The sequence below is a fragment of the Barbatula barbatula genome (genome assembly GCF_947034865.1).
Source record: "Barbatula barbatula genome assembly, chromosome: 14".
NCBI lineage: Eukaryota > Metazoa > Chordata > Actinopteri > Cypriniformes > Nemacheilidae > Barbatula > Barbatula barbatula.
Genome location: NC_136777.1, coordinates 12,767,000 through 12,784,239, shown reverse-complemented (window position 1 = coordinate 12,784,239; position 17,240 = coordinate 12,767,000). Strand labels below are relative to the sequence as shown.

Genomic DNA, 17,240 nt, shown 5'->3' with positions numbered 1-17,240 from the left:
GGAGGACATGTCCAGTCTTCATCCGCTCCAACATGTTTAACAAGTTCATACTGGATTCTTGAGCCACAGGCCAGATGACAATATAAGCCACAATTTCTCATAGCTCACAAGCATCAATTTGATGTGGACAAACAAGCACCATCAAGCCTTTCAACAATATGAGACCGTGAAATATCCTACTTTTGCTCCAATGATTCCACTTCTTCACAAACAAAATAATCCAGATAAAGACAAGGCTGATCAGTTAATATCCCCAAACTTCGAGCAGGCTTTTTTCTTATAAATCTTTCCGTGCTGATTAGCCCATCAGTATCAAATACGGTGGATGAAGCTTTGAGGCTTTACTGAGCACAGAAGGCCAGGTTCTTTGTTAGGCTCTCCACAGAGCAGTTGTGAATATTTCCTAGTTTCATTCCCGCACTTATGCCTGAAGGTTCTCTTTTACAAACTGCGATACGTTTCTTCTTGGATCAAAACCTTGGGCCCCTCTGCCAGTGCGTATGTGTGCTTGAGCATTCATTAAAATGGTAAATGTTAAATCAGTTGCTGAAAAAGAGAGAGGGAATCTGGAACAAAGTGAGCCCCTGTTTCCCAATCCAAACCACAGTGAACTCCAGCAACAGAGGAAAGGCAAAGGGGGAAATCTGTCGCGGCTGGTAAACCGACACGGCGAAACGACGCAACTTTTTTTAATCATTGCATATCTCTCTCTCTCTTCAAAGGTGGGAGGGGGGTGCAAGCGAACGAAAGGGTGGGGGAGGGATGACAAAAAGGCACGAGCATACGAAAGCAAACAAACAAACCGAATAAAGCCTGGGCTCAAAGCCGTCAGAAGGCAGAGAACAGAGCGGCAGGATTATGATAGATCCTCTGCTGCCCAGCGCACAGCTGGCTGATGATCCAATACTGGAGCCGCCGGCCCTCCCCAGCATGTGCACGGGGGCCTGGGGGCCAGAGAGAGGGCCCACAAAAAGAGAGAGACAGAATGACAGAGGAAGAGAGGGATAGAATATGGCAACGGATTTGCCTATCCATTTGATGCTGTGATCATCCAAGCTGTGAAATGCAGACGGGAGGAAAAAGAAAATCAAAGTCTGGCTTCATAGGCCCCGGTTGCACGGCAACTCACTGGCCACTTCCCCTGGAAGTGACACAGAAAGTGTCCCCTCTCGATCGCAGTATGCGTGGGTGTGTAAAGGTGGAGTAAGAGAGTAAAGACTACAGAGAGATGGGAAACTGAAAGATTAGCCCTGAGGAAGGGAGAAGGAATGCACAGATGTCTGCTGCATCTGTGCACTACCTCTGGCCCAAAGAAGCTGCCCTGGCAGTGCCTGTCCACACCATGCATACAGTGGCTAAAAGAATATCTTCTGCCAAACGCAAGGCCTGTCAGCAGCTTAACCACTCTGATCTTCAGCAGGCCATTTTGTTGCCTCATCTAGAGGAAGCAGAGAGTGTTTAAAGGGCAGCATCCTACCGGAGCCTTCTAATGCTAATTCAGCCTCATTTAATCCTTTTAGTTTGATATATGCCCTGAACATAGAAATGAAATATATATTGCACGCATTTGAAAAGGGAATTTTGAAATTTCTTTACTAATTTTCTAATGTCTAACAGCTAATGGCTTTACCGCCGAGGTTTGACATCATAAGATCATTGTTTTTGCCTTGTTTCCCAGTACAAATGCCTTAAAACTGTTAAATCAAGATACATTTAGTTGAGAAGCAAAATGACTAAAGATGTTAAGCCTTGTAATCTGATTTATTCTTAAAACAAGTCAATAGGGTAAGAACAATTATATTAATTCAAGTTTCAACTTCAATATTTTCCCTTGTTTTAAGCGTAAACTCACTTATTTTTTATTTTATGTTACTTAATGTTATGTTATTTGCCCCTCAAGTAAACATCTTAATTAAAATATATTTAGACACTTGTACTGAATAACAAGACAAAAATGCTAAGCAATAAATAATTTCTGCGCAGTGAAATAAGTAGACATGCATCACACATAAAAGTCAGTAGAAGCAAATCACCGTTCATCTGCTTTAAATCTGACAAAAAAAAACTTTTATCTCCAAGATTTAACAAGGTCATAACCACAAATGCCAGGTGCTAAGAAATACAATCTTACGCACACTATTTAGTTTTTTATGTGCTTTTGCTAATCCCAAGTGGTGTATCTATCACATGAAAAGTAATTAGACAATAACAAATACTTTGAATATATTCGACAAATATGGTCTTCTGCCTACTTATAAATCAACAGATTCAGAGAACCTCGACACAAGAGTTTATTACCAAAAACATTCAACTTGTATACATGTTTATGTTGTGTTATCATGTTTTGTGTTAGTTAACTGTGTCTTTTGAGTCATCTGTTTTTGTAAATGAACACCTCCAATGATTATCACACTACTGACCTAAGCACACGCAGTGATTAGTATCCAAGCCCCTTGACTGAACTAATGCCATGCCTACATCAAACTTAATGTACACAGCAATTCAAATCTGATGAGGTGTAATGAACTAACAATAGACCCACTGGTGCAAATAATCTATACTCCATAAAAACCATCTGGATGATTTCCATACAGTGGTACTTTTCCAAATGTAAACAAATGAGTCAAATTATTCACTAATATCTCTGGAACAGCACGCATCTTTATGGTAATTTATAAACAATACATGACCGAGTCTTAACGCTTAAGTACCGAACTCCCCTGTGAACAGATGCCGTCGCTCCTCTGCAGCTGTGCAGCTCTGTGGCAGATGCTGGAAGATCTGCAGTTCCTCCAGAGGAACAGAGACCCCATTGCCAATCCACAGAGGCTTCAGCGCTGCCTACGCTTACCGCTGGGCTAAAACACATCCACAGAGACATGGAAATAGCGATTCTCTAAATGTAGGCATGGCAGTGTCAGAAACCTGAAACCGAGACCCCCTGATCAATCCTGTGATAAATCAGATTTTAGATAGTCCTAGATTAAAACGTATGAGGTCAGGAGTACATTTAAGCATTGCCAGTTGTATTTCTCTAAAGCAATTTATAGTATTTCTGAGGTATTTATATCAGTATGTGTGAGCGAAACACTCTAAATAGTTCATATACATGCTTAAAAAGCATAGTTTAGCTGATGGTAAAACAGGTGATTGTGCATCGAATCCTAACAGAGAGCAACTATTAACATTTCATACAGAACACAGACTTAAAGAACTACCCGATTTCTCATACAATAATGTAAGGCTTCAAAAGATTAATGACAATATAGAGTTATTGAAACAGTTGCCCTTAATATATTTGGACATCTTCTGAGGTACCTAAAATAACATTGTCATGCCATTAGATAAAGAAATATCAAATCAAGTGCACCATTTCTAAAAGTGCACACTTCCTAAGCTTAATGGAAATAAAGATGGCTCTAGATACTAAAAAGAAAATGTTTCGGACATACTTTCAGGGTAGGAAAACTGGGAAAACGTGATGTCATAAATCCACTAAAAATGACATTGAGACGACTGGATAATTAAAAGTAGATCATTAGAATTCTGAGAAATGGTCTGAAGATATTATTTGATTATATATTTAGTAAGTAATGCATGACAAGTATCCAAATATGTATTTTAGCAATAAACAATGCAAAATTTTACGATAAATAAAGTTCCCTTTGGGTTTTGCTGGCAGTAATTCTAATTCATAGTAATGAATTGTGCAGTATGCTGTTATATTGAACCCAATGACACTGTAATGTCTTTCACTGTACCAAAAACTTTCTTTATTACATACAATAAAAAGGGTGGGAGGTGTTGTATCTCATCTATGCGTCATAATCTGGAGCTATAATCAGTGTTTGCTTTCTATTAAACCCGGATTAGTTGAACAAATGTTACACTGTTTATTCTGATAAACAATTGTGAGGACGTTTTCTTCTTCTCACCTATTCTGGACTGATTTTCTTGACAGTTTGCAAAGATTTTTCCAAGACACACACAGTGTTCGTGAGTTCAAATTCTGAATCTTTATCACGTTAAAATAAGCACACGGCACAAAAGGAGGCATTGATTCATCCGACAACACCAGAAACAAACACCTTCATAACGCCATCTTTCCAAACTGTAAAAACCTCTACTGGATAAAATAAAAATGTAGTGATAGCTCCAAACATGTACAGGGCCTGCCTTTGATTTAATTAAATGGTGTGAATTTAATTTAACAACCAAAATATATTGATGTTATACTGCAGCTCATTATCATGAATGTGAATAAGAGTGAAACAGACACATATGTGGAAAATGTATAAATGCATGAGACACTGTATATGCACTGCATGCTCTGTATTGATTTACGCAAATAATATGACTCAGATTACTAACAAAGACAAAATGTCTCACATGATGCAAACATTAAAGTGACATAATGGAACTTAACCATCGCCACCCCAGCCCACTAAACTGAGTGATGTTATTGAGAAAGACGGTGTGCCTCTCCGCTCACCGGCCCTGTTTTTCTGGTGCGTGGTGGACTGTGGCGGAGGCAGCCGGTGGCAATTTAATAAAGTGCGTGTGCCCTCCCGCCAGCGAGCTGGCACCGCATTAGGGCCAGCGGACGGGCGCAGTGTTGTGGCATGTAATAGGATTAAGGGGGTTACCTGGTGAGGTGCAGTTGGCGCTGGGCGCGGCTTAGCCCCTCGGCCAGGCCGGCTGTCTCCGCCCGGGCTCGGCCCTCTGCCTTCTGGGCCTCCTCCAAACGCTGCCGGCAACCATTCAGCTCCACACCCAGCTTCTGTACTTCCTGAACCCATGTGAGGAGAGAAAGCATGTCAATATGCATTAAAATAATTTCTTATTATATTAACATACAACTGAATACTTACACTTTTTGCACACATGAATTTGCAAGAACAATTGTTGTCAAAACTTAGGTCATAAATAACAAACCACATTTAGACTGGTGGTTGATTCTTTATCATCTTAAAATGGCAGATTTCAAATTTCTTATAACTGGTAACATTCTTGCTTGTGAAAAGTAATTGCAAAAATGTGAAAATATTAAGTTCCACTATGGTTCATTTGTTTTCAAACGGCACTTTGTTTGATATATTGTAACGACGTAGCGCAATGACACTCATTTGTTTGTGCATTGTTTGCACATGCTATCTTGTGTCCTCTTACCTGCTCGGCCAGTTCGAGTTGGCGGCTCAGTTTGGAGCTGATGTCCCTGACCTCTCTCTCCGCCTCCTCTTTCTTCAGCTGGGCTTGACTCAAGAGAAACCGCAGTTCTGCACACACCTGACGAAGGCACACATGGAGCTTAATGCAGTGTTTACTGTTCATGAGGAAAAAAGTAAATATACACATCCAGTACTAACTCATTTAAGAGACATTTTCTGAATCTTTTCTTTCATCTCCTGAAACTTATACTAGAGCTTCCATTCCCACATCTTCATCAACAAGGATAAATATAGTTATTCTGCCATCTAGTGGACACAAATTCGTTACACAAAGACATGTGAACTAACACAATGGTGCGCTTTCCCGGACAGGGATTTTTAAAAACATACTTTATTACATACTCTAATTTCTTATCAAGACACTTCTAACATTAAAGCCCTGTATGGGAAACCACCCATTGTTTAGCAAACAATGATACCAAATGTGTTGCTTTTAACTTAAACTTAATATCATTCATTCACCCAAAAATGTCAAATCTGTCATAAAGGTTTGAAATGACAAGAGGGTGAGTAAATGACAGAATTTTCATTTTAGGGTGAACTATCACTTTAAGGTTCTTTTATTGCCTCTCTAAACCTAGAATCTAAAAATAGACTTCAAGTATTCTGGTCTAAATCTAGTCATTGTTTAACAACTCTATAGTGATGTTGTTGGTTTTCTAATAGCCTATACCTTGCTGCTGTCTGTTTCATGTGCAGTGAGCTTCTTATAAGCTTCCTCCAGCTGGGCATTGAGTGAGTTCCTGTCTCGCTCTCCCCTCTCCAGCAGACCCTCCAGTTCAGCCACTCTCTGAGACAGACTGGATACCTTACAGTGGGGGACAAATGGATTCAGGTTCAAATTATTATGAATGCGTAACTAAAAATGTATTTCTTCACACAAAAAAATCTTGTAAAATGATTGTACAATTTTTCTAATTGACTTGCAGTCTTTTTCTGTAATTTTTAGTTTTTTGACCGTATTTTCAGAACTGTAACCAAAAATCTGACATTTGGTCAAATGTTTATTTTTCCACCGTTTTGAATTACTTTGTGCCTTTTTTATTTTTACAGATGCAAAATGTTTCTAATAATATGAGGTCATAATATGCATGAATAATAATTATAACTATAACAATAATAAGTACACTTTAAAACTTTTCATGTCTTTCAGGATACGGAATATATATATTTAATATATAAAATGGGCATTGAAAAATATTTTTGGGAAGCAATTTGCTGCACTGAATCATTGGTCTTCTCGTAAAATTATTGCTGTACCATCATTAAAATGACAGTAGAGGGCAGCAAAAGCCTACACGGGCCTCGACTATGAGTAAATCCATTACTTCAAATCAAAGACAGTCATAAATTGATATATGTCAAATAAATACAATATAATATGTATACAAACCATGAAGTAATAAAATATTTCTTATTTTAGTTATGGTAAGGGAACTAACCGTCTGGACAAGCTCTTCTTTCTCCTTCCTGCTTTCTGCACGTGCCGCTTCCTTGGCCTGGGAGATTTTCTCCTGTTCACATGCCAGCTCTCTCTCCAGCCTCTCTCTCTGCCGCGTCAGCTCGCTGTGGAAGTGATCACACTGCACCAGTGCCTGCAGGTGCACAAGAACAAACCGGAGGTTAAGATCAATGAGACTTGTTCAACACAGAACACCAAAGAATTTACAAGCATGCAAAACAGGAAGGTCCATTTTCTAATCAGGGGTTTGGCTGGCACACACTCTTGTCTTCTCCAGGTTTGCCTCTTCTGCCATCTCGACTGCCTGTTTGACCTGCTGATATGATGCCCACTCTCTCTGCTGCGCCTCAGTCTGACTCGCCCTCAAAGAACACAAGACGGTCATCAGCTCATCCCGCTCTCTATCAAGGACAAACACATATACACACAGCAGTCTCATGAGGTTACAAGCATTGATCTGACACATAATCAAGACGGCAGCGATTCACTTTACGAACATCAATGTCAAGACTCCTTCAACCTTGCTGTAAGGAACAATAAACGACTTAACACAGATCAATTTAGGAAGTGAAAGATGCTAATGTTTATTAACCCAATTTGGCTTCAAGGCGGAAAGTAAATCAGTAAATTTTTCTGGGGGTTTTTTTCATTTATTTTTTAAATAGGGTCAAAATACGGAAAAATACAGAAAAAGAGAAAACTGACAAAACATGTAATTTCACAGGTTTTACTATTTTACTGCTATTTTAAGGTTTATTTCTGGCACCTCAGCTGCCAGAAAAATGTCAGATTTTTGGTTACAGTTCTGAAAATACGGTCAAAAAACTAAAAATTACAGAAAAAGACTGCAAGTCAATTAGAAAAATTGTACAATCATTTTACAAGATTTTTTTGTGTGGACAGCAGAAATATTACATAAAATAATGAAATATCGATTAATCCTTTGATTATTTATTTGATTAGATAATGGACTTTTTTAAATATACATTTCTTTATACTACTGCAAAATGACTTCACTGACAAAAATCCTATCAAACAATATTGAATTTGATATTTTCATTATTCATTATATACAATTTACACAGAAATATGACATATCGCTTATTGCTCCCTGATCTCTTTGTAAGTCGCTTTGGATAAAAGTGTCTGCTAAATGTAAATATAAAAGGATTATTTATAATTATATATTTTTATCCTATTTATCCATTCTAATTGAAGTGAATGTAGATTAACTTATTAACATATTTTCTAGATCATACAGTAAACACGATACAAACACACACTTACTTAGTGAGTCTTTCAATGGTCTGAACATGGACATTGGAGTGCGTCTCAGCTAGGACCGCTTCATGCTGGGCACACTTTAGACACAGCCCACCCACACGCTGACCGCTGACCGTCGCTGTAGCCATCACTTCTTTGTGCCTCAGTCGTTCTTTTGTTTCCTCATACTCCTTCTGAACACATGCCAAGTCTTTCCTACACACACACAAGCAGTTAGAAAGCAGATTGTTTCAGTATGCATATTTTTCTATGAAGTTATTCAAATTGGTAGACCGCATCATGGGCAGTTGTAGTTCTTCTTCTATAAGGATGAAGGATGCATACTAATAAACTACATGCCTTGGTTCTTTCCACCAATGCTTAGGAAATGCATGATTCAATTCAATCGTACATTCTATTCTGCTAAGTGAATATACATTTTTAATTTGAGTGAGAGGAACATGCTTCAAACCCAAACCCCACTTACTTCACAGAGACCACCTGAGCTTCCAGAGTCTCAGTTTGTGCTTGATAAAGACACTTGAGCTGCTCCTTAGACATTCAGAAAGAAGACAAAAGAGACAGTAATCATCATTTTTAGTTCATTAATTTATGTCACGTTATTTAGCTACAATAATTACTGCCACAGTCAACATACCATTTCTTTTCTCCACTTCTGGTCCTCAGCCTGATGAACAGAACGGAGTCTTGGGTTAAGAGTCTTTTCTGGTGTGTGTTCAACATTTAACTGAAAATAAACGGAAATGGAAAAAACAGAGATAGAGTAACAAAGCTGTCATGCATGAGTCAGAAAAATCTGTGTATAATTTAAGTCGATGTAATACAATTACACAGACTTGTGTAATAGAAAATTTGTGTCCAAACTGACTGTAATCACTCAAAATATGATACTGCTATTTATTGATGATTTTTCTTATCAGCGGCATAACAAAATGCCACAAGGATGCTGTATATACCGTGCTGTTAAGAGTATATTCTTTGAGTGTGTCTTCCACCATTTTTGCTTTGAGTTCCTCTTGTAGCTTCTCATTCTCCACAACCACCACTCTTACTCTCTGTTTCATTCCAAGAAGTTCCTCCTTGAGATGGGAAACAACAATCAATACAACCAATTACAAGGGCAGTACTACAAATCGAGTGAGTTCGGGACAGGACTTTGCACTTATCTGAGATATGGGGTAGTTTTAAAAACTTGTACGTCAACAGTCATTATTTCTGCTATTCTTATGTCACTATTGACACAGAAATTGGGCTAGTAATAGTATAGTAATAAACATATGGGATGTGGATAAGTAAATGAGATAATCCTGTGGTGAATTCACTGATAATGATGATAAAGTGACCTTTTGTTAATGAAGAACACTGACCTTGCAGAACTTGACCTCAGCCTCCAGGTGTTGAATGTACTCAGACTGATTGTGGATGATGGGAACCAGGTCATGAACAGCAGGAAGACTGTTACTGGCCTCATCTGTGGCTCTTTGCTAGATAACACAATTCAATTGAGCTCATATATGAGATGTTTAAGTACACAGGAATATTATAATTAATAATGTGCAAACAATAAATAAAAGCAATAAAACAAATATGCTAATGCCTCTTAATTAACATTATAATTATTCAACATATTTAGCAATTGACTAATATATGTAATGCAGGATGCTACCACAAAAATACATATATGCTTTTCAGTTGTAATGATTTAATGTGTGTGTGTGTGTGTGTGTGTGTGTGTGTGTGTGTGTGTGTGTGTGTGTGATAAACATCTCTCAGGATACCTTTGCCACCAACTTCCTCTTGGAAGGAGAATGTGAATGCACATTTGCTTCTTTGGACTGCTTTTGAAGCAATGAATGCAGCTGATGAACTAAAATATGATAAAAACAATGGCTTGAACTTTTTAACGCCACCCAGTAAGAAGATATGCACATTTAGTTACTCGTCCATGTAGTGTTGATTTGTCAAAATAAAGTCATATTTATAATATGACCCTGACCTGCTTCACTCTGCTGAACTGGCAGACAGGGGTTTTGCAGTATTTCCGGGTGCTTTAATTCTGTAGACTCTGTGGAGTCGGAGCTGTGGTCTGCCAACATGCTGGAGAGATGCTGGATACTGCGGTTTGCTCTTTCTTGAACATACAGACGAATAGATTTAGCGTAATAAGACTGTGCATCACATATATAGTCAAACGTTTAGGCGTTTGCTATTTTGGCGGTTGTTGTCTGTGTTACACAAATATGATATTGTTGCAGGTGTTTACAAAAACAGCCCCCTGTAAACAATATCTGGACCGATTTGCAGTATCATCTGTTGAAATGTAGCGTAACGTCACCTCTCAGTGTCTTCTGTAATGTCCCCAATTCTTCCTCCTCGTCAGAATCCGAAAACGGTTTCATTATTGCTTGAACACGCAACAAAACTAATAAGAGTTGCAAATATTTCGCACAGTTTCTCAGGATAAATGTTAGAATATTTCATCAATGAACGAGAACCGAGGAGACGTCAACGGTTGCATGGCAGTCGCGAGACGCGCACTTCCGTAAACCTCACAAAGGACGTTGGGATTTGTAGTTTCAAAATCGTTCCACGAACGCTGTCAGTGCGGAGTAAAAAACTACAAGACGAGTGTTTGCGTTGTCCACGATGATGTATGCAGCCTTCGGTGCGTGAACGGGCTTGTTATTTGTAATAAATGATCCTACAATACGCCCAACATGTATTTTAAATAAATCAATAAAGTAAATAATTCATAACATATGTTATAGGTGGCTTTGTTGAGAGTCGGTCATTGTAATATTGGACACGCCCACCGGACCGTGTTGGAAGCGAGGGGTTGGAACCGCAAACGCTGTCCTACTGCCTGATTCCAGGCTGCCGTGTGTTGTCGCCACTATTTGTTAGGAATAACGTTATTGCTGCTGAGCAACTGAGACAAATAGGAGACGTAAGGGCACACGCAGGGTTGGGCTACGAGAACTGTGTTGAAGATCGGAATCAAATTGACAGCGAAAAGAAGAGCAAGGGTAAGCGAGCATGCTGAGATGCATCATTATATTTATTGTGAATAATACGAGGCTTATTCACTCGTGGCTGTTAAGCATCTAATCGTTACTACGTAGATTTGGTTTATAGCATTAACGTTTTCCCCTATGGTTTGGTAATGCGGGAGAAATCGTGTGGTCGGGATATCCTAATATAACATTACGTGACAGTGGACACAGCTAGCCAGCTGTCTCGTCTCGTGTCAATAGCGCCACACACCAGCAAAAACACATCGATCTAGTTTTGTATAAATATCGCGACGAACGATGTTGCGATATTCGCATGTGTTCGAGGTGTGGATGCTTTTACCCGGTACCGAGACGCGCGCACTAAAGAGAAAGCGGCACGACCCTTTGTTTTGACAAAGGCTCTCGTTTTGTTCTGCTACATGTGGCCTACGTTAAAAATAAAAGCAACATTAACACCCGTTCGTGTTTAAAAATGTTACATATTACTATGTTATAAGTGTTTGCTGTAGAGGAGGAATAATACCAAAATGGCCAGTCGTCTTGACAGCGTCCTAAATGGGATAGGGTTCGTACAGATCGACTTTCGCTTAAAAACGCCGGGAATTGCAAATGCACGTAGTTAAACAAAGAATCATGTGATATTTTTTTCTTACCCATTTAGACTTATTTTATGAACGCTACCGAGAGCTAAACTACAAGCGGTGTGGTGCTATACAATTCTAGTGAGTTGCTTACGTAGACAACGTTTTTGTGCATCGGCCACAATGTGAGCATATTCTGCGGTCATGTGAACAGCACTGATGAAGAGCGGGATAGCATGAATAGCTGTTGTCTTTGCAGTCTCCTCCTCTTTCTGCAAGGATAAAGTCCTTTGCATAAGACATATTTTCTTTCAGTGGTACTTTAAAGCAATTGCTGTGTGCGCCAAACATTGAATTTGTCAACCTAGTTGTGACAACCATGTTCTTTGTAACTTCTAACTGAGGTGACACGTAACTGGGACTGTCAAAACAAAAATAAAAGAATGAAAATAAGTCAAAATAAAGAAACAGGGTGTGTTCACTTTTACCCAATTGGCGTCATTTTTGGGTGTAACTGCGTTGCTTTCCACTTTTCCTTAAAGTGTATTTTTTATTGCACCAATCTGTATTTTTTCCCTTCAAATGTCCATGCTGCTAATATTAACAGACCTGCTTTAGATTTTTTATATGTATTAGTAAGTGTTGAATTAACATGTTCTAAGAGGAAGAAAATGCTGTTGTTGTTAGTTCATGCAATTGTCAGCTTTTATTGCTCAAAAAATGATATGTTTAATCATTTTTCTATATTTATCATCTAGCCTAGATTCTGATCAAAACATTTCTCTACCCTTAACTGCCCTGTTGGCTGACCAATCCAGTGGATTTCCTGTTGCTAAACGGAAGTTCCATGTGAATGTGGGTTTACAATGAAACCACAGAGAATCACGTGGTTTCAGTCCTGTAGTTACAGAAACAGTAAACTATTATCCAGGATTAGGGATGAAATGATAATTGACCGGACTAAGACATCTTACAAAAAAGAGGCAATGCAAAATATGATGTCAACTTTTGTTATCAATAACTCATGTAAGAAAGGTAGGGATGTTCCGATCAGGATTTTACAGCATATACTGAGTACTGGTTTCTTGTCATCGTGATGCTTCAAGCTTTATATAAATGATATGTTAGCTCTCTGATCACCGTTAATCTTTTTTCAGCTAAATGCATACTATAGATGTTGCCTTTTGTAATATTTTTAGAATTTTTTTATATTTTTCAGTATGTTACTATTGTTTTAACAGAGTACTAAATAATCACAAAAAATATTAATTATACAGTGAACATTTTAATGTGTCTTTACAATTCCACTTATGCAAAAAAATATGCACGTCAGTTTACTTAAAGGTCCAGTGTGTAATTTTTTCGAAGATCTTTTGTTGGGCTGTGGGATATTGAGGAAAAATGCGATAGCATGCTTAATAATGCGATACGATATTTCTTTTTCTAAAATCAATTTGAATTGTATTAAAATATATTAAAGAAATTAAAGAACCAACAAATATTTCACACTATTTTAGGAAAAAGAAAGCTGAAATTGAACTGTTGCATTAAACAAATCTACATTTTGTAAACAAACAAAAAATTTATTAAAAAAATTCACGTACTCATATCCCAACGAACATCCGCATGCCCTATACTATCCACCTCGACCTAAAACTTTGACCATACATAACTTTTCGAAGAATTAAATAGCTAATTTATCGCAAATCATCGCAATGTGCACAGGTGCGATATTTCGGTAATTTCGATATATTGCACAGCCCTAATCTATTGATAGAAATGCAATATAGTATACAAAACTATGTCTTCAGTGGTGTATAAAGACCTTACATAATGAAGTGATATGTTTTTATTCCCCGAGAATTAGCTATTTTTATCTACATACACCACGGGTCCCCTTTTATAATTCGCCATGTTCTGTCAGCCGTCGTATTTTTTCGAAAGGGAGGGGTTTCACAACTTTTCAATTCGCAACCTTGCCGCTACATATTACTGACTGGACCTTTAATAAAGACAAAAATAAACAGAAGCAAAATGGGCCAGTCTGATGCAACCTACAAGGTTTATTTAAACATTGTCCAATAGTAAACTGTGGAGGACAAATAAACATTTAATTTCCTAAAATGGAGAAGTCTGATGTAACTTAAACATTGTCCAATACAAGTTTGATGTGGACAAAATTAATTAAAAAAAAAAACGTTTAAACTCCTAAATGAGCAAATTGGAGTAGTTTGATGTCACTCATTAGGTTTAATTCAACATTGTTCACTATTACAGTGAGAACAAAGTAAACAGAAACATTTCAACTGACAGCTGCTGGTTTTCAATGCATACAAATTCAATTATCTTCTTGCTGTCGACGTGTCGAGTGTGTAAAGTTCATGTTTTTTCAGTGCATCTGTAATGGATGGTTGAGTGAGAGTCACATTACTAACCGTTCCCTTTGCAGTTGCCAGTTTTTCGTATTCGGCATACATCTCGAAGTGGCTCATTCTTCAGTGCCCAAACAGGTTCTTCGTATTGAAAGCTTTGGACATTGCTCCTCCACGTCAGATTTCTTTCGAACATACACGGCAAATTGCAATTTTTCATTGTTTCTCAAAATGTCGTTATAGTTCCACGCAGGGGATGACATGACTGCGGTGCCAAATAATTTACGCCCTCGTGCATTCTAGACCTCATCACGCAGTGACGTCATGAAATTGCAATGGGTTTGTGTGAGATCGGTACCGATCGAGTCATAAAATGTGACTATCGGCCCATTTGCCGCGAAACGAACGCAGCATCCCTAAAAAAAGGTATTATTATCATACTGAAAGAAAGTAGTAGATCCGTACTATTTAATCACACTTTTGGGTCATTTTCAGGCCAGTATGCCCATTGGCTAGTTTCATCCTGCTCTTTTGTTTTGACCTATAATTGCATTCTATTATTGGTTCCTAACTTGCATTTGGTCTACTGATGGACATTTGAAGGGCAGTAGATGCTTCAGGGTGTATGGTTGCATAGCGAGTGACAGAGAGAATAACATCTTATTGATGATGTGCTAAACACTCTCTTCTCTCTCTTCATATTCCTTCGCCACGTTTGCAATAATCCAATTGTAGCTATATATTCATATATTAATCACAAACATTTAGCCCTTTGTAATTTTAAAAATGCAAAGAACTGAACACACAACAAAATGTCCAAATGTAATTTTGCATATGTATGTCTTCTGAGTCAACTGTGTCATAATGCATGTTTATTATCACCCAGCGGGCACATTTATCTGGTCTAGTCAAAAGTGCATTAGATTTGGATTAATGATGAAACTTTCATTGTACTGGCACATGCTGATGATGTAAATGAGATACTTCTGCTTCTCATGGCCATATGGTACTTGAATAGCATCTCTAAATCAGCTCTCTCAGCATGTTTTACTGGATTGGGCTAATTTTCTAGAAATTAATGTCGTTGTAGTTATAATTAAAAAAATGATATGTGTATGGATTATGCATGGACTCGGATTGTGGTTTATTTTGTAGTTTAGTGGTTTCGAAAGAAATGTAAAACGACATAAAAAAGTGAACTGTTTTAAAACGTACTTCAGTGGCAAGGGTTTCACTTATGAATATCAGTAAATATTTGAGCTCTGCGGAGAAAGAGCTGGAAGTGAATGACAGGTCTATACATTGTTCATGCACGGAGGCACTAAATCTACTCCATTCCAATGCAAACATCAACTTGAATTATCTGGAAGCTCAGACAGAAGTGAAGTCCAGTCGCTTTTCATTCTGTCTGGCCTACTCACTGCATTTTGTTTGTAGTCCTTAGGTGCTCCGTGGATCAATGTTTCTCCCAGCAGTAGCATACAGGGATGCGCCTAAAATAGATTAATGATCCTGTCTGGTGACCAGTCAGAAGAGTAATCAGATGCAATGCTACGTTTGAGACGGAAGACTCAGATGCCCTCAAGCTTATTGTTGTGACATCTGTTTCTGAAAATAAGAAACAATTTATTCATGATGCAAACAAAGTGATTTGCAAGAGGAAGATGGGAAATGAAGATGCGATTTCCTAGCACGATTTCAACTGAGAAGCAATGAAGTGAGATGTTGTGACGCCTCAGTGATTTTACTTCTCTCAAGAGATGCAAAAGATACTGACAGCAGCACTGAGAGAACATTGACTTTTTAAATGCCACTTCGACTTTTTAAATGCCACTTCAACAATAATGTTGAGAATGCACACAGTATTTTTTTGTTTTTGTTAACTTCAAGGGCTTGTAACCTTCACATGGCATTCACAAATGTGAAGGCTTGAATCATTCGCTTTCAAGGCAATGTATTGCGGAGCGTAATACTCATTCGTAACACATTCAGCTGCTGTATTTTAACCCCTGTCTGTCATGAAGTCCTGATTTCACAAAAGTATATTTCATCAGATAGTTAATTCAAAAGTGAAAATTCTTCTTAGACTCACACACGCTCTCACACATTTTTTCCACGTAGTTATCAACAAATCGTTTATTTAAAACAATTATTATACAATAAAATAATAATATAAATGAATATTAACACAAATCAGGCGCTCGCGCGTCCGATGAAACGCTCTGTTGTTGCAGTGTTATGTTGCATTTAATTGTCATACAGTACATACGGTGCTCTCCACTATTATTGGCACCCTTGGTAAATAGGGTTTAAAATAAATCTGCATTGTTTTAACTTTTGATCTTTTCTTATTTAAATCTACAAAATTCCAACATTTCAATGAAGGAAAACTATTTGAAGTAGGGGGAATATCACATTGTCTTCCATACATGTTGGCCACTATTATTGGCACCCTTGTATTTAATACAATCTGCAACCTCGATTTAAAAGAAAAACAGCTGTTTTCTATTCAGTGTGATGAGGTTTGAGAATCATTCAAGTCCATTCCTCCATAAAGAATTTCTTAAGATCCTTCAAATGTTGGTGCTCCCTCATCTTCAGTTCATCCCACTCATTTTCTATAGTGTTCAGATCAGGGAACTGGGATGACTATGGCGGGATCTTGATTTTGTGTTCAGTAACCGATTTCTTGTGGATTTTGTTGTTTAATTTGATCCAGTGTGCTGATGGAAGATCTAACCACACAACCCATTATAATATTTCTGTAAGAGCAAGTCAGGTTTTGATTTTTATAACATAATACATGATGCCATGAGAGAGAGAGGACTTTGTTCGGGAAGGTGATGAATGTTATATAAACGGTGGATATAACGCTGGATTTGGAGATTGATTTAAACTGATGGAGCGGCGGTCCAAGCGCCTAAAGATGCCGGACATGAACCACACGTGGTAGGTGAAACTGATGTCTGTGTTTTCTTGTGTGCATACGTGGTTAAGTTTCGCCTCCTCCTCCCCCACACGCGTTCCATGTTTTCTGAAATAATCGTACAGCTGTATCTGTCTTTTATAAATGTGATCGAACAAACTTTGTAAGTTAGAGCCACTTAAATTATTTCCCTGATGTTGGAAATGGGAATTTAATATTGGAATCCATTTATTTTCCTCCAATTTCTGTTTTGTGTAGCTCAGTCTGCTCATCAGAACTATATTCTTTGGTTTCATCCATTGTGATGAATGATTAAGGGGGTTTGGGCTTTGTGTTACTTAATATTATTCTCCTTTGAAACAAGAAGTCATGA

At 38.0% G+C, this 17,240-nt stretch overlaps 2 protein-coding genes across 3 annotated transcripts in view; one reads left to right on the top strand and one right to left on the bottom strand.

Moving 5' to 3' along the window:
* Nucleotides 1-10,525, bottom strand: part of sdccag8 (SHH signaling and ciliogenesis regulator sdccag8) — a 33,051-nt gene extending 22,526 nt beyond the window's left edge. For both annotated transcript variants that reach the window (XM_079473337.1, XM_079473338.1), the window contains exons 1-13: nucleotides 10,310-10,525; nucleotides 9,971-10,105; nucleotides 9,753-9,841; nucleotides 9,342-9,458; nucleotides 8,931-9,053; nucleotides 8,612-8,701; nucleotides 8,441-8,505; nucleotides 7,978-8,169; nucleotides 6,953-7,091; nucleotides 6,671-6,823; nucleotides 5,902-6,036; nucleotides 5,170-5,286; nucleotides 4,647-4,789 (exon numbers count right to left, since the gene is read on the bottom strand). In XM_079473337.1, coding sequence (XP_079329463.1) covers nucleotides 4,647-4,789; nucleotides 5,170-5,286; nucleotides 5,902-6,036; nucleotides 6,671-6,823; nucleotides 6,953-7,091; nucleotides 7,978-8,169; nucleotides 8,441-8,505; nucleotides 8,612-8,701; nucleotides 8,931-9,053; nucleotides 9,342-9,458; nucleotides 9,753-9,841; nucleotides 9,971-10,105; nucleotides 10,310-10,373 — 1,562 coding nt within the window. In that variant the 5' untranslated portion in view covers nucleotides 10,374-10,525. The remainder of the gene's footprint in view (nucleotides 1-4,646; nucleotides 4,790-5,169; nucleotides 5,287-5,901; nucleotides 6,037-6,670; nucleotides 6,824-6,952; nucleotides 7,092-7,977; nucleotides 8,170-8,440; nucleotides 8,506-8,611; nucleotides 8,702-8,930; nucleotides 9,054-9,341; nucleotides 9,459-9,752; nucleotides 9,842-9,970; nucleotides 10,106-10,309) is intronic.
* A 341-nt stretch (nucleotides 10,526-10,866) lies between these two features.
* The window catches only part of cep170aa (centrosomal protein 170Aa), a 32,719-nt gene continuing 26,345 nt past the window's right edge, over nucleotides 10,867-17,240 (top strand). The window contains exon 1 of the mRNA XM_079472908.1: nucleotides 10,867-11,000. The gene's annotated coding sequence lies outside the window, so the exon portion shown is untranslated. The remainder of the gene's footprint in view (nucleotides 11,001-17,240) is intronic.